Source organism: Capra hircus, chromosome 26, assembly GCF_001704415.2.
Source record: "Capra hircus breed San Clemente chromosome 26, ASM170441v1, whole genome shotgun sequence".
NCBI lineage: Eukaryota > Metazoa > Chordata > Mammalia > Artiodactyla > Bovidae > Capra > Capra hircus.
The window spans coordinates 37015507-37040999 of NC_030833.1; the positions used below are offsets into that span (position 1 = coordinate 37015507).

The 25493-nt window shown below is 37.5% G+C and overlaps 1 protein-coding gene across 2 annotated transcripts in view; it reads right to left on the reverse strand.

The window, feature by feature from the left end:
* EXOC6 (exocyst complex component 6) overlaps window positions 1–25493 on the reverse strand; it is a 174737-nt gene that overhangs the window by 27600 nt on the left and 121644 nt on the right. For both annotated transcript variants that reach the window (XM_018041543.1, XM_018041544.1), the window contains exon 20: window positions 6448–6521. In XM_018041543.1, coding sequence (XP_017897032.1) covers window positions 6448–6521 — 74 coding nt within the window. The remainder of the gene's footprint in view (window positions 1–6447; window positions 6522–25493) is intronic.

A 25493-nucleotide genomic window follows, 5' to 3' on the forward strand; every position in this document is an offset into this window, starting at 1 on the left:
TAATGTTGGGTTACCAAACCATTTCTCAGTCCTTACAATTCTAATGCACGTGGTCAGTCTCTAAGAGGGGATTAGAGTATAAAGCGTTTCCTAAACTTAGCTGACTTAGAATCTTTTTTAAAGAAATCTTTTCTCATCCTGAGAAATCAACGTTCCTGGAAAGACACTTCAGGACACACTGCTTGAGGGTGATAATGATACATCAGCCAATATTCTCTGGGGAAGAGATTGTTTTATTAGCTTCAACCCTACCTAACTGCATTTCATCTAACCTACCTCAAGCTCTCCCTATTATCTGAAGGATTATCAAGATATTGTCAGATGCAGCAATAATATCTTGCCAGTCTAATTTATCACAAAGTGAAACAGGATCAGGTAAAGAGGATTTTCTATCAGGATTATTAGTGAGGCATGAATGCTCAGTCCACCATGAGAGTTATGCTCAATAAGAAGCTATGAAGGTGAGAGACATATTCTTAAAGTTTCCCACTAACTTGGCTACATTTTAAAAGTTTTAGTGATTAAACACTCATCTTTAGTTTCCTGGGAAATTCAGTTATCTTATACTGTCTTTTTTCAGTGACATTTAGTGAAGTTTTGCTATGTATTAAGAATGAGTTATTTTAAAATGTATTACTGAATACTATATATTATATAAAGAATCTTATAATAAAAATATTTAAAATTTTTTTCAGGTTTTCATTTTACATATTTTGAAATTCTTTTGAAATCCATTTGAAAGATTATATTTAACAAAAGAGATGGTCTTTGTAAAAGAAAACAGATACAAACAAGTGTATCAAAGTCCATCATCATTTAGAGACTTCATTTCAGAACTGGGGGTAGAAGGATAGTAGGCTTTACTTCTAAAAATGTATACACAGACAAATCATGTTCAAACAGCACATTTAAAATTGAGTGAGGAAGGATACTCACATAAGACAGTACCAGTACTGCTAATCCTCCACACTGTCTACTGGGTCAGAAGGTCTTAAAATGTTGTTGAGATAACTGGCTTCCATTAGCAAGCATGTGATTGGCAGGATGATATGGTCTTTTCACTCACAGGTCAGCTATTTCCTTTTCTTTAGAAGAGGGCAATTCTGATGATCCATCTTTTAGCTACAGTCTCTCATTGAGTCCCAATTCTCTTGCCTTCAGCTTTGATATGGTTCTAACTTTCCTCTTGTATCAGCTCATACTTGTCATCAACTCCTCTATTCAGAACAGCAAGTACCAGGAGTTTGACCTCAGGGCAAAGTCCGGGTGGGCAGGTAAAATTTGACCACTGGACCTACTTCCTAATCTTTCATACCCAGCAATTCATGAAGCAGTATCAAATTCAAACTGAAAAACAGAAGCATGACCTCTTATAAGTACTATGAAAAGGGCTCTTTTGCCTTTCTAAGTACACTTGAAAAGAACTGTCAGCTGCCCTATTAAGACAGAAATGGATCACAGACCAGGAAAAAAGAAGGAAAAGTGCAGAAATTCAACTGAAATGTAAATAAAAGTGTTAGCACCCTCTTTATGTTTGGTGATATACTACTTTACATAAAAGTGTTAAAATAATATGCTGCTATGAAACATCTTTATGAAGGCAGGAACATAACACTACTGACACTTTAAGGCATCCTTATTTAAATAATCACTGACACTGATAAAAAAATTATATCACCTTATATGAGATTAAAGTTTTCAAAACAAATTATATTTTTGGCCAATTTCCATACTTAGAATTTTACTACTAAACTATTTGTAAGTTAATCTGAAAAACAAATACAGGTGAAAAATAACTATCATTATCAAGTTATTGTTAAATCCATGCCTCTGAAATCATAAAATTCATGTTATATCACCATGGTCCAGTACTTGAAGAATTAGCTGTATCCTGTTTTAGAATAAATAAGTACAAGAAGAAAATATGATTCAATGTTAACATTAATAATCAGGGCAAATAATTTTAAGCCTCTTTTAAGACTAGAAAAATTAATACATAAAAAGCTAGTTCATCAAAATCTTCTATCCACTACTCACTTTCACTGCATACTAACTACCATACTTTAAAATTGTGTTTTATATTAACTGGTTATTTCTACATTAATCTTTTAACAGTTCTATGTACTTGTCATAATTCTAGATGTTTTAGAATTCTAATGTCATAATTCTAAATGTTTAGAACAGACTTTTTTATTCACTTAAATCTCTTCAAGAAATTACCTTGATGAGGAAATGTCAATCTGGACTTAACGCCTCTAAGTACACATACCAGATAGGTAAATCAACCAGAAAGACTTGAAATGTTTATTAATATCTATAATTATGCTTTTATAACAAATCCCTAGTGGGCTATATGCTTGTAAAGAGATTTTTTTTGCTGTCAAATGATGATTGTTTGAAGGAAGAAAGTACCTAGGATCAATCTTAATCTGCTGTGAACCAACCACCTATCTGGGCAAATCAAGGAACAGAATCTTTGCCAAAAGCATTATACATTATGTGATCCTACAGCGACATGGATGGACCTAGGGATGGATGGACTTACCATACTAAGTACACAGACATAAAAAGACAAATACCATGTGATATCACTCATATGTAGAATGTAATTTTTTTTTAAATACAAATGAACTTACTTACAAAACAAAAACAGATTTACAGAGATTGAAAACAAAATTATGGTTACCAAAGGGGAAGTGTGAAGAAGATGGATAAATCAGGAGTTTGGAATTAACATATTCACACTACGATATAGTAGTATAGTAGTATGCTGAAGTGCTGTGCTTAGTCACTCAGTCGTGTCTGACTCTTTGCAACCCCATCGCCAGCCTCCTCTGTTGGAGATTCTCCAGGTAAGAATACTGGAGTGGGTTGCCATACCCTCCTCCAGGGGATCTTCCCAACCCAGGGATCAAACACAGGTCTCTAGCTTTGCAGGCGGTTTCTTTACCATCTGAGCCACCTGGGAAGCCCCATGGTAGTTAGTATAGCACAGGGAACTCTATTTAATATTCTGTGATCACTTATATGAGAAAAGAATCTGAAAAAGAATGAATATATGCATCTGTATAACAGAAACAATTTGCTGTACAACTGAAACTCACACAACATTGTAAGTCAACTATACTCCAATAAAATTTTTTAAAAAATTATGTGATCCTAACTACAATCCTCAGTTCAGTCGCTCAGTCGTGTCCAACTCTTTGTGACCCCATGAACCGTGGCACGCCAGGCTTCCCTGTCCATCACCAACTCCTGGAGTCCACCTAAATCCACGTCCGTTGAGTCGGTGATGCCATTCAACCATCTCATCCTCTTTCCTCCCCTTCTCCTCCTGCCCTCAGTCTTTCCCAGCATCAGGGTCTTTTCCAGTGAGTCCGCACTTCACATCAGGTGGCCAAAGTATTGGAGTTTCAGCTTCAGCATCAGTCCTTCCAATGAACAACCAGTACTGATCTCCTTTATGATGGACTGGTTGGATCTCCTTGCTGTCCAAAGGACTCTCAAGAGTCTTCTCCAACACCACAGTTCAAAAGCATCAATTCTTCGGTGCTGAGCTTTCTTTATTGTCCAACGCTCACATCCATACATGACTACTGGAAAAACTATAGCCTTGACTAGACGGACTTTGATGACAAAATAATGTCTCTGCTTTTTAATATGCTGTCTAGGTAGGTCATAACTTTCCTTCCAAGAAGTAAGCATCTTTTAATTTCATGGCTGCAGTCACCATCTGCAGTGAATTTGGAGTCCAGAAAAATAAAGTCAGCCACTGTTTCCACTGTTTCCCCATCTATTTCCCATGAAGTGATGGGACCTGATGCCATGATCTTCGTTTTCTGAATGTTGAGCTTTAAGCCAACTTTTTCACTCTCCTCTTTCACTTTCATCAAGAGGCTCTTTAGTTCCTCTTCACTTTCTGCCATAAGGGTGGTGTCATCTGCATATCTGAGGTTATTGATATTTCTCCTGGCAATCTTGATTCCAGCTTGTGCGTCCTCCAGCCCAGCGTTTCTCATGATGTACTCTGCATAGAAGTTAAATAAGCAGGGTGACAATATACAGCTTTGATGTACTCCTTTTCCTATTTGGAACCAGTCTGTTGTTCCATGTCCAGTTCTAACTGCTGCTTCCTGACCTGCATACAGGTTTCTCAAGAGGCAGTTCAGGTAGTCTGGTATTCCCATCTCTTGAAGAATTTTCCACAGTTTATTGTGATCCACACAGTCAAAGGCTTTGGCATAGTCAAAAAAGCAGAAATAGATGTTTTTCTGGAACTCTCTTGCTTTTTTGATGATCCAGCGGATGTTGGCAATTTGATTAAGAAGACATGGCAAGAATACACAGAAGAACTGTATAAAAAAGATCTTCACGACCCAGATAATCACGATGGTGTGATTACTCATCTAGAGCCAGACATCCTGGAATGTGAAGCCAAGTGGGCCTTAGGAAGCATCACTATGAACAAAGCTAGTGGAGGTGATGGCATTCCAGTTGAGCTATTTCAAATCCTGAAAGAAGATGCTGTGAAAGTGCTACACTCAATATGCCAGCAAATTTGGAAAACTCAGCAGTGGCCACAGGACTGGAAAAGGTGAGTTTTCATTCTAATCCCAAAGAAAGGCAATGCCAAAGAATGCTCAAACTACCGCACAACTGCACTCATCTCACACACTAGTAAAGTGATGCTTAAAATTCTCCAAGCCAGGCTTTAGCAATACGTGAACTGTGAACTTCCAGATGTTCAAGTTGGTTTTAGAAAAGTCAGTGGAACCAGAGACCAAATTGCCAACATCCACTGGATCATCTATAATCCTACATGACATTATAAACTAGAAAAGCATAAAATTCATAGAAACTGAAAAAATAGTATACAATAACTATTAAAGGACTCAGTTTTCTATATAATCTTACTAGGGGAAGAGGACAGCAACAAAGATAACTACTTGTGAAGAAAACAGATCTACCATCAGTAGTAAGAATATCTTCTGGTAAACTGAAATGGAAGTTCAGAATCCACTTTTTTCATTTTCTACTATCTTCCCCAACTTAGTAAAGCTAATCATCTATAGATCTAAGTAGCTAACCATCTACAGATCTAGGTCACTCAATACAGTGTTCCTTGTTTGGCATAATACACGAATGCTGACTGTAAACAGAAATAAACGTGATTATATTTTATATGTTCAGTGCTTTACAGATTATAATTGGGCAACAGGAATGGCTTTTCTAATTTCCTTCTAAACCTGACTTGAAATACGAGTTATTTCCACACGACTCACTGTCATATAAGTATTCCTACCCAGTTTGTGGATACTGTGATTTTCTAAAGGATTATTAAGTTCCATAAGGATGGAACTATCTTTAATAATACTTTTGTGCTGATTTTAACCACATCTCCCCTCTCCAAATAATTAGTACCTAGTAGTTCATAAATACTTATTGAACATTGGCTTGGAATGAGCAAAAGCAGCTCTACGGTCAAACATTTAATGAAATCAGAGCTCTTTAACGTCACTGTGGAAGAGTTTACTCATACCAATAATGGTGGAGCCTCATCTATCTCCATCCGCCAAAGGGGATGGGAGCATTAATAGACTGATATTTAATTCTATCTTCATCTGGTTCTTCTTGCCAAAGGCGGCAGTCACTCCTGTTGTCAATTCCAACACTCCTGAGCCCTCTTACTTGGATTTACCCCTCCTCCACACTCTTGCTTGATTAAACACCTTAATCCTGGGATTAAGAAAGAAAAAGGAGGGGGAAAGAGGAAGAAATGCATAAGAAGAAAAATTATGAGGGAGATGGGACAAGGTAATATGGAGAAAATAAAGAAAATGGCAATATAGTAGAGAAGTTAAAGAGTAGTAAAAAGAATAGAAGAGATTTAAAAATCACCACATTTGTCATTATATTTAGAGTTATATGACTGGAAAAGAATTATGTAAACGTCACTACCACCACCATAATTAATTACCTTTAAAAATTAGTTTTATTCTTCTTTCTGGAGGCATACAGAAAAACCATAAAAATAACACTCTTTACGCTGACAACATTTTAATCAAGGGATTCCTTTTATGGTTGTATAATTTATACTTAACTTGGGTCCTAATACTAATGTTATACTACCAAATTTTCATATATGACCATAAAATCATTAAGAACTTAAAGCATCAATAAACCAAAGGATAAAGTTAGTATTTAGTCATGTGCTTTGCTAATAACAACTAAATTAAATAGTCACCAACAAGAATGCCCTATGAGGTTGAGACACTGAGACACAGGTTCAGAGAGAAGGACCAAACACCTAGTTATCAAAGAAGCACTTCTCTGAAGAAAAGTTGTTTCAAGGCAAAAACAAGCATTCCTGTAGCATTAAAAAAAAAAAGAAAAGAAAAAGGCAAGAGGTAGAAAGCAATAAATGAAAAGTACATTATTACATCTTACTTGTCTGAGGTCAATAAATGCAAGTTGCAGGGTATCCCCTTGGAATCCTGGCACCGGCTCAGAGCTGGCAAACACTATTAAAAAAAATATATATATATATATATGAACAAAATTGCAAAATATACAAGGGTTTAAGCACTAAATTAATTTCTACTCATTAAAAATATATTAAAATATTTACAAGTAATCATTTCAAATAAAGACTATTTATAACCTTCAATTTCACCACTGAGAATGCTCTCCACACCCATTACCACAAATATTTCAATCATTTCAAACTTCTAATCTGCCATTTAATTACTCTAAATCATTAATTACAATAAATTTTAAATGGTTATCCCACGAAAGTTCAAGGGTAGTAATATACTTCAATCAAGAAACGTTTTTTGACTCTTTAGCCTTAGGTGAATAGAAGCATTTTGAAACTATACTGATGGCATGGTTATCAAAATACTTGAAAACATCTGCTTTGTTATGGATTATGCTCCATAAAATCCTACTTCTAGCTAACAGCAATAATAGGCAGCCATGTAAGAAAGCAACATATAGGTGAAATGTTCGAATTAGCAAAATGAGGATGATGCAGGAATATTTCAAATAATTTTTTTCCATAAAGGAATCCCACTTCTTTAAAAATTAGAGATATCTTAAAAATTAGATTTCATAAGACAGGTTTCTTAATATCTTTAGACAAAAAATATTTTGAAAGAGCCAAGCTACACAGTTAGAGATCATAATTCCCAGACAAGCGATTAAACCCAGGCCACTGCAGTGAAAGTACTAAGTCCTACCCACTGGACCACGAGGGAATCTCTTTCAAAAATTTTTTGTACTTACAAAAATTTAATACTAGTAACACAGCTTTGTTTAGTTAATTGAAGACAATCTCAATACTAGTTATTCTGAAAACAAAAGCCTTGTGGCTCATTAAAAAGACCCTATCATTTTACACACATGCTTCTCTGATAAGAATACGAATGTCTGCCACCACTTGCCCTCCCCACTAATACCTGACTTTTCTTAGAAAGTATTGCAAATTTTCCATTTGTTAATTTATCTGAGCCAGTATTTTAGAAACCACAAAAAATTTTATATAGATTTTGGAATAACAAAAATAATTCTTAACTTTATTTTCTATGTGAAATACAGTTTAGAAAGGCTCAAAATCAACAATTAAAAACCATAAATATATGAAAGTCTAGAACAGCTTAATTTATTTGGCATTTTTAGAGAATGAAGAATTCAAATTAAGTTTTTATTGTGCATGTTGTACAATTAATGATCACTTTTACTTTAGCATAAAAACTTTTTTTTCATCATAAGCATTTTTTCCTAAAATTTTAAACTGCATCATAATTCTTTCCATGTCTTTTTAAAAAATAATACTAAATACTATTTAAACTTTTCTTAATTCTCTTCATTGATAACCATTAAGAACAATTTTTATTCTACACAATAAATTCCCAGGGCTGCTATAGTATTAACTGTTTTCTATTATATTTAATAGCTCAGAATGCTGTGTTCTTGTGTCTATATTTTATAATTTTTCTGCCTTCTTACGGTTTTTACATAAATTCTTATTCCCTGCTCTCTCACTCATCTCTTATGTCATCTATAATCTTCTTGAGCAGGTAAGTCAGCTAACTGTACTAGAATAGTACCTAAAGGAAGAGAAAATATAGTCTGAACAGGATCCTCTCCCACAAGTAACGTGAATGAGTTTATATACGCCTTTGAGTATATGTACCTTTTAGTTACTCAGAGTTACACCATTTTCCTCCCCACTTTCTGGTTCTCTGCTAGGCAGGTACTAAGCAGCTATGCCCATTAGATAGGTGACTATATTCACCTTTCTCAGGCCCCCTATTTCTGGAAAACTAAGATTCATTCAGCAAATCTAACCATACTTTTCACTGTTTAGTATAATTTACTCACATCACTGTCTTTTCACACAATGGAAAGTAGAAAACTCTGGGACTTCCCTGGTGGTTTAGTTGGCTAAGACTCTGAGCTCCCAATACAGGGGGCCTGGGTTCCATTACTGGTCAGGGAACTAGATCCTACACAATTAAGAGTTTGCATGCTGCAACTAAAGATCGCACGCTGGAACAAAGCTCAAATTTCCCATATGCCATAACTAAGACCTGGCCCAGCCAAAAAAGGAAAAGAAATAGAATAGTTTCATACTGGTACAACTCCATTATCCCCTACCATGGCCCAGATAACTGGTTACCTCTCTTTAATAACATGAGATCTTAACTGAAAAATAACAAGCAAAATTCTAATACCTTAAAAGTAAAGATTTTTTTTTTAATCTAAAAAGTTCTTTTCTTAAGACCATCCAGCATATTGTTGGCTTTTTTGGCAAGTCTCAGGCTACTCTTTCCAAATAACAATTAACTATTAATCCCTAGTTGTCTCTAACCAAGACTATAAATGTTAGCTCAGCTTCTACCATCACCATATATACAGACACACACACACATAGACTTCCTATCACACAAAGAGACTTACTTTATATATCAAACATAAAAATCAGCTCAATTCCAATTATACTTCAATTATTATCTACTTAATCTTCCAGAATTTTTCTACATGGAAAATAATCTGTCAGTTTTCTGCTCTCTCAATTCCTATTTGAGATACTATAGTTTAATAAGCCCCAATGCTTGGCATTAAACCAAAGAGCTTAGTGTTAAAATTATAATAGTACCATAAATTTATATAGTACTTTATAGCTTACAAAGCACTTTCTCACATACCATCGTCTTTGATCATTATAATAACTTATCTTAGTAAACAGGGCATGTAGATGATGGATCACAGTCTTGCAGCTAGAAAAGACACTCTCTTTGGAATATCTCTAAGAGTCCTCTGAAGGCTCAGTTTAAAGACACCATGTTCTTAATTTTAAAGGGCAGGGATGTTTAAATTGATTTGTCCAGGATCACACAGCTAATTCAGATTTCCTGATATTCAATTCATTGATCCATTATCTGATTGAGTATTCAGCCTCATCTTATATACCATCTCTCCTAATTATGTAACCAATATGGAAGTGAAATTCACTACTTCATAGCTCTCAGGTCTTTCCCACAAATGATTCTTAGGGCTAAGAGGCTTCATATCTTTTTCTTTACTTCTCTAAAACTTTGATGCAGTCAATCCTGTTGTTTTTAACCTTCTACAATATCTTGAGTCTGAATCTGTATCTATCTTAATTCAAGCTATCATCATTTCTTGCTTGGATTACAAAAATACACTCCCTATTTGGTCTCTCTGCTTCTTGTGCGCTCTTTCCATCCACTTTCACCAGTATGATTTATATCAGATGTAAATATGATTTGTGACACTTCATAGTGTAAAGCCTTTCACTGGCTCCCCATCACCTTCCCAATAAAGTAGACAAGTAAGGTCCTTTACAACCGATCTCTCTAAACTGATCTCTTACCACTTCTGTAGGGGCGCCTTCCAAACCACCTGCGCTTCCTTGTATGCGCCACAACCTCTTTTCACAGTACCTCTGCTCCTTCTGCCTGGAGCATCCTTTCTCTTCTTCAGTGGGTAACTCTTACTTATCCTACCTACCATTCCATACATCTTCTATGGAAGACGTCCATTACCCTGAAGGCTGGGTTAGGTCCCTCCTCTGTGATCTCACTGCAACGCCTAACACAGCCTAACTACAGTACCTGTTTTCCTATCTTATAAGTCATTGTTTACCTGTCTGTGTTTTCCCACCAGACCATATGACTACTGGAAAGTGTAAATCTAGAACATTCTGTGCATATTTCATGTATTTATTTCAAAATAATTAAGGGTGAATGCTCCAAATGTTTCCTTCAGCCAAAACTAAATCGTGAGTTCGTCCACCAAACAAGAAGCTCACAGAAATAGAGATTTTGGGTTTTGTTTTAACTTTCACATACTCTGCGCCTAGTGTACAAGAGATATTCAGTAAATGTGTTGAATGAATGAATAATACAAATAATTCATTTATTCAAATGCTGTCCCAATAATTCTAGAGATAGATTTCAAGCTATGAACTTCTTAAAGAACTGATGACTAATTTTATTTGGGGATCCCTTTAGTTTGTCTTCAGATCCCTCCTTGGCTCATCCAGATTCTCATTTTGTATATGCTTTGTCATTTTCTTTGTTCTTCTCTCTTGGGCCAGCTTTTTATTTAATAATTCCTACTTCCTAATATGATTTCTTTGTCTTTGTCATTAGTCAGACCATTAAGAATATTTTTTAAAAACATATGTTGATTTTGGTCTTTCAGTAAGATATTTAAAAATAGGTTCCCAGCTTTCTAAAGGTTTTTGTTGCTTTTTTCTAAAGAAAGTCAAAATCTTTGGGGTTTTTTTTCTCTTAGTGCCTCCAATTTGATTATTTCTCCTTAAAAACAAAACTTCATGATATATTCATTTCCTCTTTTTTTTGCTATAACATGGAACTTAATACTGATTCCGAGTTTAAAAATTCTCTAAGATTAGAGAGGGAGGTGTCATCTTATTGGAAAGGTAAAACTTTGCTGTATTAGCCTAACTGGGAAGAAGATAAGACTGCATTAATTTAGATGAAACTAAAAGCAAAAAATAACACCTGCTGGAGAAGTTGTGGTAATAATGACCAAAAAAAACCAAAAAACAAAAAACACTTCCAAACTGTAAATCTCTGAAGTTTTAAGAGAATAAACAGTATCTATAGGGGGAAAAAAAGAGCTTCCCTAATAGCTCACATGGTAAAGAATTTGCCTGCAATGCAGGAGACCTGGGTTCAACTCCTGGGTCAGGAAGATTCCCTGGAGAAGGAAATGGCAACCCATTCCAGTATTCTTGCCTGGAGCATCCCATGGACAGAGGAGCCTGGCAGTCTACAGTCCATAGGTCACAAACAGTCCAACATGACTGAAGCAACTTAGCACACATACACATAGGGGGAAAAAGCACTAATTATTTGTAAATATAACAAGACTTTAAGTAGGAAAATACGCCCTTCCTGCCCTTAGGATCTATAGACAGATGTACAGGGTTTGTATGGAGGGAGGAAAGATGGTTTAAGAAGTCAGGCTGTAAGTATATATCTTTGGCATGAAAATATAAATCCTTAAACAGTCTTGTCCTAGGCAGACAGTTATCTTTATCATAAGATGTAGATTATTTGGAAACAATCTACATAGAGTAAGAAAAGTTGTCAGGGGTTGGGTGGAAGTAGAAGAAAGAATTTCCACGGAATCAGAAGAGTAAACAGATCAAAAGACTGAAAAAGAAGATGAGGAGGCTAAGCTAGATAAAATCTCAAAACTTTGCTTGTGGATAACAAGGCAAGGGCATATAAAATGGAGTAATTTTGTAACTAAATAAATGACTGAGTATAAATACAAACAGTCTGCATATTGAGACTGCTCATAATTCCATTTCTTATGCTGAAGATTTAAGGTAGCTAGTTAGAACCCAAACTTTGGCTAGGCAAAGTATTCTACATGGAACAGACGTGTTATTAGAAGGGATGACGAAGAGCACCATCTAGTGGTTTTCCTAATGGTGAAGAACCCATGCCTGGAGTCTGAGGACTTGTGAGATTTCTGGACTGTTATATTCTGTTACATGTGGCTGGTAGCAGTGGAGGGCAAGCCTCTGGAATCAATGCCCCTGTACATTCGTCACCCCACTTATATAAAGTAGTGTCTATTCCTCTCCCTTTCTTGGAAAAGGAGCAAATTTGATAAATTTGATACCTTAAAATGCCATTAAGACCAGGAACAAATTCAAGTAAGCAAATAATATAACAGCATCCAGCTCACTTCAAAAAAAAAAAAGATACTGAAATATCCCCTCATACCATCAACACAATTTTCCCAGAATTCTTTTATTTTGGGGTGTAGACCTTTTTCAAGGCTAGAAGAGATGTCCTGAGATCATAGCCACATACATACAAAAAAGTCTATAGGTTTTTGTTTGTTTGTTTGTTTTCTGAGGTGGGCTAAGTCTTTATCCAAATGAAAAACAAAACAAGGCCTTCAAATGTAGAGAGTCACCTATTTTTCAATAACTCATCATTGAAAAAGATACCAGTACTCTTTAACTTGGAGCTTTTCTAGTGTTTATGAATTTAAGATGTTAAATTCTTAGGAGCTGATGACCTCAACTAGATTTTTATGTAGAATATATTCTATGAAAAAGTACATTCTCAAAAAGTATATGAAGAAGTATAGTCTTATTCTGGGTACTTCAAATCCTTTGGAAATGTTTGGTTATTTTTTTAGAGTTGTGAAGGATTTCTCAGATACCATTACAGGAACTTAAGAGGGTATTTTTATTTTTTCCTCTATACAATTGCATTTGTAAGATATCTTATATTGGAATCCAATATATGAGATGTTTAATAAAACAAAAGCACATACACAGACTTAGAACATCAGCTTCATGCCAAGCTTGGCAAATGCTTCTCCAACTAAGAAGTGATTTCTCTAGAACTTATATAAAATCTGTAACAGGATCAAAGGTTCAGTGCAGTTCAGAAGGAGGCTACATTTGCAGTTCCAAATGGATGCCTTCCTGACTTCTCCAACCATATAGTTATACTAATAATATTGATTATGGTCAAGTTAACAAAAAATACGTACTTTATTCATGCATAAACACTACCTAATACTCTCAATCCATCCAACCTTTTAACTAAATTAGGTCTGCTTCTTATACTCTCTCACAGTGCCACCTACTTCTCTAAAATTTAACAACTTGTAATCATATTTATTTGTGCAATCATAAATAAAATGAATGTCTTCCCACTGGGCCTAAAACCCAAGAGGGTTAGGACCTTTTCTGTTTTGTTTACATTGTATCCCCTAAATGCCAAGTACTTTGTAGCAAGTGAAGTGAAGTTGCTCAGTCGTGTCCAACTCTTTGCGACCTCATGGACTGTAGCCTACCAGGCTCCTCTGTCCTTGGGATTTTCCAGGCAATAGTCCTAGAGTGGATTGCCATTTCCTTCACCAGGGGATCTTCCCAACCCAGGGATCGAACCCGGGTCTCCCTCATTGTAGACAGACGCTTTACCGTCTGAGCCACCAGGGAAGTACTTTGTAGATGTGAAGAAAGTAATTAATATATGGCTTTGACATTCATACTCTTCTTTGTCTTAAATTTTACCACCTCTGAATCCTAGGATATATTTTGGAAATTATGAATTCCAAATCCAATATTTCACAGGAAAAATTGAGGCTTCTCAACTGTTAAATACCAAAGCTACTTGTTCAAATCCAGGGAGAGCCAGGACTAGAATAATGGTCTTAACTTCCTGACATGTGCTCAAACCATCTTAAGACTACATCAGTGCAAAGAAATAAGAGGAAAAAACAATAAAATTGGAAAGACTAGAGATCTCTTCAAGAAAATGAGAGATACCAAGCGAACATTTCATGCAAAGATGGGCTCAATAAAGGACAAAAATGGTATGGATCTAACAGAAGCAGAAGATATTTAGAAGAGGTGGCAAGAATGCACAGACGAACTGTACAAAAAAGATCTTCACGACCAAGATAATCACGATGGTGTGATCACTCACCTAGAGCCAGACATCCTGGAATGTGAAGTCAAGTGGTCTTAGGAAGCATCACTACGAACAAAGCTAGTGAAGGTGATGAAATTCCAGCTGAGCTATCTCAAATCCTAAAAGATGATGCTGTGAAAGTGCTGCACTCAATATGCCAGCACATTTGGAAAACTCAGGAATGGCCACAGGACTGGAAAAGGTGAGTTTTCATTCCAATCCCAAAGAAAGGCAAAGCCAAAGAATGCTCAAACTACTGCACAATTGCACTCATCTCACACGCTAATAAAGTAATGCTCAAAATTCTCCAAGCCAGGCTTCAGCAATACATGAATCATGAACTTCCAGATGTTCAAGCTGGTTTTAGAAAAGGCAGAGGAACCAGAGATCAAATTGCCAACATCCGCTGGATCATCAAAAGAGCAAGAGAGTTCCAGAAAAACATCTATTTCTGTTTTATTGACTATGCCAAAGCCTTTGACTGTGTGGATCACAATAAACTGTGGGAAAATTCTGAAGGAGATGGGAATACCAGACCACCTGACATGCCTCTTGAGAAACCTGTATGCAGGTAAGGAAGCAACAGTTAGAATTGGACATGGAACAACAGACTGGTTCCAAATAGTAAAAGGAGTACGTCAAGGCTGTATATTGTCACCCTGCTTATTTAACTTCTATGCAGAGTACATTACGAGAAATGCTGAGCTGGATGAAGCACAAGCTGGAATCAAGATTGCCAGGAGAAATATCAATAACCTCAGATATGCAGATGACACCACCCTTATGGCAGGAAGTGAAGAGGAGCTAAAAAGCCTCTTGATCAAAGTGAAAGAGGAGAGTGAAAAAGTTAGCTTAAAGCTCAACATTCAGAAAACGAAGATCATGGCATCAGGTCCCATCACTTCATGGGAAATAGATGGGGAAACAGTGGCTGACTTTATTTTGGGGGACCCCAAAATCACTGCAGATGGTGATTGCAGCCATGAAATTAAAAGACACTTACTAGTTGGAAGGAAAGTTATGACCAACCTAGACAGCATATTAAAAAGCAGAGACATTACTTTGCCAACAAAGGTCCGTCTAGTCAAGGCTATGTTTTTTCCAGTGGTCATGTATGGATGTGAGAGTTGGACCATAAAGAAAGCTAAGCGCAGAACTGATGCTTTTGAACTGTGGTGTTGGAGAAGACTCTTGAGAGTCCCTTGGACTGCAAGGAGATACAATCAGTCCATCCTAGAGGAGATCAGTCCTGGTTGTTCACTGGAAGGACTGATGTTGAAACTGAAACTCCAATACTTTGGCCACCTGACGCGAAGAGCTGACTCATTTGAAAAGACGCTGATGCTGGGAAAGACTGAGGGCGGGAGGAGAAGGGAATGACTGAGGATGAGATGGTTGGATGGCATCACTGACTCAACGGTCATGAGTTTGGGTAAACTCCAGGAGTTGGTGATGGACAGGGAGGCCTGGCGTGCTGCAGTTCATGCTGCAAAGAGTCGGACATGACTGAGCGACTGAACTGAATTTAACTGAACTGAAGGGGAAGAAAAGTTCTATATAAGTTATATGATTTCATCCCTAACTCAGACATTTTATCCAGTCTGACCTGTGTGTGTGTGTGTGTACATGCCCACTCAGTTATGTCTGACTCTTCATGACCCCATGGACTGTAGCCCGCCAGGTTCCCCTGTCCATGGTATTCTCAAGAACAACAACAGAAAAAGACCTGAAGATAAATGACTGAAAGAGGAATGAAAATAATTCTACAAGAAAATAATAAAGAAATTATGACTGCCCAGTTCACAACAGATGAAGTTAAACAGTCATTTAAACAGAGTCATCAAATATGTGAAAAATTTCATAAATGATCAGTTATGTATATACCAAAAAGTTGAATGGTCTTGAAAAGAAGTACAGCAGCATCAACTGGCCTTAACTTTTTTCCCAAAAGAGTAGCATTTTATTTATTCATTTATTTATTTTTGGCTGTGACGAGAGGCACACAGGATATTGGCTCCACATGACCAAGGATCAAGCCCATGCTATCTGCAGTGGAAGTGCGGAGTCTTAACCACTGGATCTCCAGGGAAGTCCTTGTCCTTTCTGATAACAAAGTTAGGAGACTCCAGAAAAGCAAATGTAGGCTATAGAGACTTCTTGATTTGTTAATTTGTTCATTTATGCAACAGATACTCTGTGAGCACAGCATTCTGCAGGGTGCCGACAATCATAAATTCTATATTGAACTTAACTTCTATCCTATATGATTGTATCTCTTCCCTTTCCCCGCTTTTCTTACCCTTCCTCATCTTTTCTTCTTTTCTTCCGCTCTTCATACCACCCACCCCAAACATGGGATGCATTCTCAGGTCTCTTCCACTAGGAGAGTCTCTGATTCTAACCACCTATTCATATTCATATCAAATTTATTTATTTACTATCTTTATGTATTCCCACCTTCAAAATGTTTGGAACCCACTTTCTTCTCTTCATTCCTACTGCCCAAAGTCAAGTTCTTTCTATCCTTCATACGAAAATGTTCAATAGTCTTTTAAAAGGTCTTCCTACTTGCAGTACCTCTCTCATTTCAGTTTAATTTCCACATGATAGAGTTAACTTTCTATAATATAAATTTTACCATGTCCTGGTCTTTATTAAAAAGTTTCAATGTATCGCTATTGCTTATTAACTAAAATCCAAGCATTCAGAAGTCTAAGTTTTTTCAGCCATATCTTTCAATACTTTCAATCATGCATCTTATAGTCTAGCTACAAAAGACTGTATGAAGATTCCGTAAGCATTCTCTCATCACAGTGCTTTTCAGAAAACTTTTAATTTTTACTTATTTATTCATGGCTGTGTTGGGTTTTTGTTGCTGCACACGGGCTTTCTCTAGCTGCTGTGAGTAAGGGCTACTCTTCGTTGCTGTGCACAGGCTTCTCACTGCAGTTGTAAAGCACAGGCTTTCCTTTTTGTAAAGCACAGGCTCTACGCGCACAGGCTTCAGTGGTTATAGCACTTGGGCTCAGAAGTTGCAACTCATGGGCTCTAGAGTGCACAGGCTTTAGTAGCTCCACGGAATGTGGAATCTTCCTGGACCAGGGATCAAACCCATGTCCCCTGCATTACCAGCTGGATTCTTATTCACCATACCGCCAGAGAAATCCCAGCACAGTGCTTTTGCCTATGCCATTCCCTCTGTTCAGAATGCCCTTCCTTGCTTTTGATGAAATCATACTCATCCTTTAAGACTGTCAAACTTCACTTCCATGATAGTTAATCTTTTCAATCCCATGGCATGTATAATTAATTGCTCCCTCTTTTCAAGTAATATGTACTTCTATAAAGAATTTATATTCTACTATAGCTATTTACATGTCTGTTTTCTCCCCATCCAGTATGTGAGATCTTTGAAACCTGATTCATCTTCTTTATTTCCCAGTAATAACAGGTAATAGGTTCCCATTAAACATCTGAATAAATGAATCTTTCCTACAAACTAGTTGACTCTACAAGGAAAAAATTCAGTTACAGACTGAAATTTGAGCTCAAGCCAGTTTAAAACCTGAGAAGTCTGTGTGTCACAAGAAATACCAGGGAAAAGGGCACAAACATTTTTGAAAAAATAAGTGAGCACATGGATGAATCAGTACTAATTCTTTCACCACTAGAAAAACGAAACAGCAACTAAAAGCATAATGGCTGAATGACATGAGAAACTGAGTTATTCTAACTTTCTACCTCCCCAACCTCAGCTGGTTGTGCTATTTGTTTCTACCTGCAGAATGACATTTTAAGGTCTAGGAAATATATGCATAATGTTTCTACAAAGTAATAAGGATGGAAAAATAATCAAACTAGATAAAAGGAACATTTAATTCAAAATAAAGGCCATTCCTGATGCTTAGATTTGATGCTCACCTCTTATTGTTTAAAATCTTTAGACTGAATTTCTTGAGGTGCCCAGGATCTTTGGTAGTTTACCATATCTAGGTCCTGATCTCTGCTATCTGACTTTCTTGGACTCTGGATTTCTTACTAGCATAACACAGACTAGTAGGACTGTGATAAACCAGTCACAGACTTTTAAGTAATAGTTTCTGAACCTTTTGAAGGGAAAGAAATAACTACGAATCAATATGGACCTACAAGGAATCAGAGCAGTAACATTTTCTTCTTTGAAAAAGTAATTAACTCAAGGATGAGGAAAACTCAATGGCCATTATTATTCCTATAGACCAGCAAGGCATCCAACAAAGGCGTTCATAACTTTGACTTATGACTTAAGATTCAAAACTATGAGTTAAATTCAACTAGGGAATTAGCAACTGGCTAAAGAAATCTAAAGACACCCACAAGATTCTGAATAATGGATCTAAGTCAATATGAACAGGTAGATCCATATAATGTGGTTCTCAAACCTTACTGTGCATCAATATCACTTGAAAAACTTATTCAAAAAGAAATTGTTATATCCTGTGCCAAAATTGCTAGCATATTGAGTGCAGCACGTTCACAGCATCATCTTTTAGGAACTGAGATAGCTCAGCTGGAATTTCATCACCTCCACTAGCTTTGTTCATAGTGATGCTTCCTAAGACCCACTTGACTTCACATTCCAGGATGTCTGGCTCTAGGTGAGTGATCACACCATCATGATTCTCTGGGTCATGAAGATCTTTTTTGTACAGTTCTTCTGTGTATTCTTGCCACCTCTTCTTAATATCCTCTGCTTCTGTTAGGTCTATACTATTTCTGTCCTTTATCGAGCCCATCTTTGCATGAAATGGTCCCTTGGTATCTCTAATTTTCTTGAAGAGACCTCTAGTCTTTCTCATTCTATTGTTTTCCTCTATTTCTTTGCACTGATCATTGAGGAAGGCTTTCTTCTCTCTCCTTGCTATTCTTTGGAACTCTGCATTCAAACAGGTATATCTTTCCTTTTCTCCTTTGCTTTTGGCTTCTCTTCTTTTCACAGTTATTTGTAAGGCCTCCTCAGACAGCCATTTTGCTTTTTTGCATTTCTTTTTCTTGGGGATGGTCTTGATCCCTGTCTCCTGTACAACGTCATGAACCTCCATCCTGTCTATCAGATCTAATCCCTTAAATCCATTTCTCATTTCTACTGTATAATCATAAGGGATTTGATTTAGGTCATACCTGAATGGTCTAGTGGTTTCCCCCACTTTCTTCAATTTCAGTCTGAATTTGGCAATAAGGAGTTCATGATCCAAGCCAGTCAGCTCCCAGTCTTGTTTTCACTGACTGTATAGAGCTTCTCCATATTTGACTGCAAAGAATATAATCAATCTGATTTCAGTACTGACCATCTGGTGATGTCCATGTGTAGAATCTTCACTTGTGTTGTTGGAAGAGGGTGTTTGCTATGACCAGTGAGTTCTCTTGGCAAAACTCTATCAGCTTTGCCCTGCTTCATTCTGTATTCCAAGGCCAAATTTGCCTGTTACTCCAGGTGTTTCTTGACTTTCTACTTTTGCATTCCAGTCCCCTAAAATGAAAAGGACATCTTTTTGGGACATTAGTTCTAAAAGGTCTTGTGGGTCTTCATAAAACTGTTCAACCTCAGTTTCTTCAGCATTACTGGTCAGGGCACAGACTTGGATTACTATGATATTGAATGGTTTGCCTATGAAACAAAAAGAGGTCATTCTGTCATTTTTGAGACTGCATCCAAGTACTGCACTTCAGACTCTTTTGTTGACTATGATGGCTACTCCATTTCTTCCAAGGGATTTTTGCCCACAGTAGTCAATATAATGGTCATCTGAGTTAAATTCACCCATTCCAGTCCATTTTAGTTTGCTGACTCCAAAAATGTCGATGTTCACTCTTGCCATCTCTTGTTTGACCACTTCCAATTTGCCTTGATTCATGGACCTGACATTCCAGGTTCCTATGCAATATTGCTCTTTATAGCATTGGACCATGCTTCTATCACCAGTTACATCCACAACTGGGTGTTGTTTTTGCTTTGGCTCCATCCCTTCATTCTTTCTGGAGTTATTTCTCCACTGATCTCCAGTAGCATATTGGGCACCTACCGACCTGGGTAGTTCATCTTTCACTGTCCTATCTTTTTGCCTTTTCATACTGTTCATGGGGTTCTCAAGGTAAGAATACTGAAGTGGTTTGCTATTCCCTTCTCCAGGGGATCATATTTTGTCAGAACTCTCCACCATGCCCCTTCTGTCTTGAGTAGTGCTACACTGGTGGAATTTCAGTTGAGCTGTTTCAAAACCTAAAAGATGATGCTGTGAAAGTGCTGCACTCAATACACCAGCACATTTGGAAAACTCAGTAGTGGCCACAGGACTGGAAAAGATTAGTTTTCATTTCAATCCCCAAGACAGGCAATGCCAAAGAATGCTCAAACTACCACACAATTGGACTCATCTCACATGCTAGTAAAGTGATGCTTTAAATTCTCCAAGCCAGGCTTCAACAATATGTGAACCGTGAACTTCTAGATGTTCAAGCTGGTTTTAGAAAAGGCAGAGGAACCAGAGATCAAATTGCCAACACCCGCTGGATCATCAAAAGAGTAAGAGAGTTCCAGAAGAACATCTATTTCTGCTTTTTTGACTATGCCAAAGCCTTTGATTGTATGGATCACAATAAACTGTGGAAAATTCTGAAGGAGATGGGAATACCAGACCACCTGACATGCCTCTTGAGAAACCTGTATGCAGGTTAGGAAGCAACAGTTAGACCTCGACATGGAACAACACACTGTTTCCAAATAGGAAAAAGAGTACGTCAAGGCTGTATATTGTCACCCTGCTTATTTAACTTCTATGCAGAGTACATCATGAGAAATGCTGGGGTGGATGAAGCACAAGCTGGAATCAAGATTGCTGGGAGAAATATCAATAACCTCAGATATGCAGATGACACCACCCTTATGGCAGAAAAATGAAGGAGAACTAAAGAGCCTCTTGATGAAAGTGAAAGAGGAGAGTGAAAAAGTTGGTTTAAAGCTCAACATCCAGAAAACGAAGATCATGGCATCTGGTTCCATCACTTCATAGGAAATAGATGAGGAAACAGTGGAAACAGTGGCAGACTATCTTTTTGGGTTCCAAAATCACTGCAGATGGTGACTGCAGCCATGAAATTAAAAGACGCTTACTAGTTGGAAGGAAAGTTATGACCAACCTAGACAGCATATTAAAAAGCAGAGACATTACTTTGCCAACAAAGGTCCGTCTAGGCAAGGCTATGTTTTTTCCAGTAGTCATGTATGGATGTGAGAGTTGGACTATAAAGAAAGCTGAGTGCCGAAGGGTTGATGCTTTTGAACTGTGGTGCTAGAGAAGACTCTTGAGAGTCCCTTGGACTGCAAAGAGATACAACCAGTCCATCCTAAAGGAGATCAGTCCTGAGTGTTTATTGGAAGGACTGATGTTGAAGCTGAAACCCCAATACTTTGGCCACCTGATGCAAAGTGCTGACTCATTTAAGAAGACCCTGATGCTGGGAAAGACTGAAGGCAGGAGAAGGGGACGACAGAGGATGAGATGGTTGGATGGCACCACCGACTCAACGGACATGAGTTCGGGTGAACTCCGGGAGTTGGTGATGGACAGGGAGGCCTGGTGTACTGTAGACAATGGGGTCGCAAAGAGTCAGACACGACTGAGTGACTGAACTGAACTGATAAGTCATGTGCCTTGATCAGAGAGTCCAACTGGAAAAGGGGTAAACTTTTTTCTTATTCCTATAAAGGAAACAGTACTGGAAGACTTTTTCCTTTCAGTGAGAATATTTTTTCTAATTTGCACAAAGGCACAATATGGACTAGTGGTGACTCTCGCCCTGAGGCAGAACTAGGTTTCATTAGGAGAAGTTTAGAAAAAATGATATTTCAGCTCAATGTAAGAAAATGATACAGGAATATAGTAAATAGAAACTCACTTTTTGAAGAGTAGTTATCTCCCAAATTAAGTGTTCAAGGAATAGCTGGACAACTACTTGACAGGGTTATTTTCATTTATTTCTTTTTAAAAATATTTATTTGGCTGTGCATGGTCTTTGGTTGTGGTATACGGGTTCTAGTTCCTGATCAGGGATCGAAACCAGTCCCTCTGCACTGGGAGCATGGAGTCTTAGCTCCTGGACCACCAGGAAAGTCCGACAGCATTATTTCACAGTGTTTCAAAGTAGAGAAGTATGTGAATGTGCATTACCAGGAAGATGGCAAAATTCAATCATCATTTACTTCTAGGATTCTACATTTGAACTATCTGCACATTTTCTCCATATCCTAGTTGATTCCTAAGGCATCCATATTCCTTCTCGTCACAAATTTATCATACATTCTAGCCTTCCTCTTACCTAACCAAATTCCTTTTCCTGTTTCTGTTTCCTTTCCTTCCCCTGCCCTGACATGTAGAAAGCATACACATGGCATCAATATTAAAAATAAACTTTGCATTTTTAAAAATTGCTTTCTTCCAGATTAAAAACAGACAAACAAAAACACTATTTAAAATAAGCATGAAGGGAATTCCCTGGCAGTCCAGAGGTTAGGACTCTAAGCTTCTACTACAAACCAAGGGGGCTTGGTTCAATCCCTGGTCAGGCCACCAAGATCCTGCAAGCTGTGCGGCATAGCCAAATAAGAAAATTAATAGTGGGATGAAAACAAAAATTCTCCGAACATACTATTGGAGAAAGCCAAGTTCCATGTTTAAGTGATTTACATATCAGTCACAAGAAGTCATGAGTTCTTTTTGTACCAGGAGTGTTGTACTTCTCTGGTGGTCTAGTGGTTAGGACTCTGAGCTTCCAATGCCAGGGGCCCAGGTTCGAGCCTTGGTTGGGGAACTAAGATCCCACAAGCCTCATGAGGTGGCCAAAGTGGGAAAAAGTGGAATGTCAATTTTTATTTGTTCAGTGATTACCAAATACCTGATACGAATTAAATAATGATCTGGTCTCATTACTTCATGCATATAGATGGGAAAACAATGGAAACGGTGAAAGACTTTATTTTCTTGGGCTCCAAAATCAATGCAGATGGTGACTGCAGCCATGAAATTAAAAGACACTTGGCTCCTTGGAAGAAAAATTATAACAAACCTAGACAGCACAGTAAAAAGCAGAGACATCACTTTACCAACAAAAGTCGATAAAGTCAAAGCTATGATTTTTCCAGTAGTCATGTATAGATGTGAGAGTTGGACCATAAAGACAGCTAAGCGCCAAAGAACTGATGCTTTTGAATTGTGGTGTTGGAGAAGACTCTTGAGAGTCCCTTGGACTGCAAGGAGATCAAACCAATCAATCCTAAAGGAAATCAACCCTAAACAGTCATTGGAAGGACTGATGCTGAAGCTGAACCTCCAATACTTTGGCCAGCTGATGCAAAGAGCCAACTCACTGGAAAAGACCCTGATGCTGGGAAGGATAGTTTGCAGAAGGAGAAGGGGACAACAGAGGATGAGATGGTTGGATGGCATCACTGACTCAACAGACGTGAGTTTGAGCAAGCTCCACGGGATGGTGAAGGACAGGGAAGCCTGGCATGTTGCAGTCCATGGAGTTGCAATGAGTAGGACACAAATGAGGGACTGAACAACAACAAATATTTGGTAAGTATTAAGGAGCAGAGCCAACAACAGGCATAATCTTATAGGAAGCTGAGTTATCTGCTGTGATTCGTCTTTAAGTCCTGGTTTCTCCCTTTCTGTATCTATAGTACCAGAACCTTGGCCCTCATCAGGCTAGGGTTTATCCCTTTTGCACCTGATCCTGGACATCTTTAACTGAGTTATACCTTACAGTTTTGTATAATTTCTTCCAAGAGATTAGTCTTTTAAGAAAATATCAGTGTTTTAAAAGAAGTCTTCAGTAACTCCACCCAAATAAGTAACAAATGGGAGAAAGCGTCCTGTGATGGGACAAAGAGGCAAAGCTGTGTGCTTATGCGCTTTTTCTAAGTAGAGTTAGGCTTCTCTTCAAGGAGAGGTAAGAGAACAGAGAAAAAATCTAGGTACCTGAAGTTGCCTAACCAAACAGTAATTTCCATTTCTGAACAAATATCTAATTGAGAAGACACAACCAAATGCCAATAAAGGGTTCAATGACCCAATTATCAATATCCTGAAATGCCTCAAGCAATACTTCTATAAAAGTTTACATGAGTATTATACTGAAATGACCTCATAAGACAGCTTTTTTTTTATTCTTTTGGCATGCAGCATGGCTTGTGGGACCTTAGGTCCCCACCAGGGATTGAACCAGAGCCCTCCATAGTGAAAAACGCGGAGTCCCAACCATTGAACCACCTGGGAATTCCCCTGTAAGATAGCTTTAAAGACTTTTAAGAAATCAGTTTCAAACTATTTGTAGAATGAATTAACAATTGCTTTGAGTTAGAAACTTCTAAAATGTTATCTATTTATGCTTTTATTTTTGGCGGGGTCTTGCTGTACTTGGGCTTTCTCTCGTTGCAGAGAGCAGGGGCTGCCCTCTAGTCGTGCTGCTCCAGCTTCTCACTGAGGTGCTCCTTTTGTTGCAGAGCACTGGCTCTAGAGCGTGTAGGCTGCAGTAGCTTGGGCACACAGGCATCGTTGCTCCACAGCATGTAGGATCTTCCTAGATCAGGGATCAAACCTGTGGCCCCTGCACTGGCAGGCAGATTCTTAACCACTGGACCACCAGGGAAGTTCCCGAAACAGTTTTTTGTTTTTTTAATATATATTTATTTGGCTGTGGCAGCTCTTAGTTGCTGTATGTAGGATCTTTAGTTGTGGTATGTGGGATCTAGTTCCCTGATCAGGGATCAAACCTATGACCCCTGTATTGGGAGTGCAGAATCTTGGCCATTGGACCACCAGGGAAGTCCCTAGAAATATTTTAAAAAGTGCTTTTTGGTAAATATTTTAGTAAATACACTAAATATCATCTTGTAAATGACAGTTTTATTTTGAGAAAGAAATATAATAAAGGCTTTCTAATTTGAGAAAATTAGAAATGCTTTCTAGGAAAAGAAAATGGGTTCTTCTCTTCTGTAGGGAAAAACTTTCTTTCGCTTTGTAGATTAGTGTTTCTCTTTTTTGGAAGGAAATCGGTGAGTCTTTAAAAACTCTGTATTTTCTCACGTAATAAATGATTTAAAAATGTAATGAATAATTGAGCCTATATACTTAATCTTTTTAATGTTAATTACGTTTTTCCTAGCAGAATGCCTTGTATAGAAGCAGACAAATATTTATTACTCATTGAAAAAACTATTGCTCCTGCTTCAGCTGCAAGCCACTGACATTTAATTTTCTAATGTCTTTATACAGAATATATTATTGCAAAATCTGCCCCAAACAAGTATTTTATAATCCCTTTTGTGCCCCACTGTTTTTCAATTTATCAACAGTGGTGCCTGCCTAAACTGTCAACCAGGGATTTTCATCATTTAATCAATATACCATACATTTGAAAGGAGTGCTTAAAAATTATTCCATAAACTCA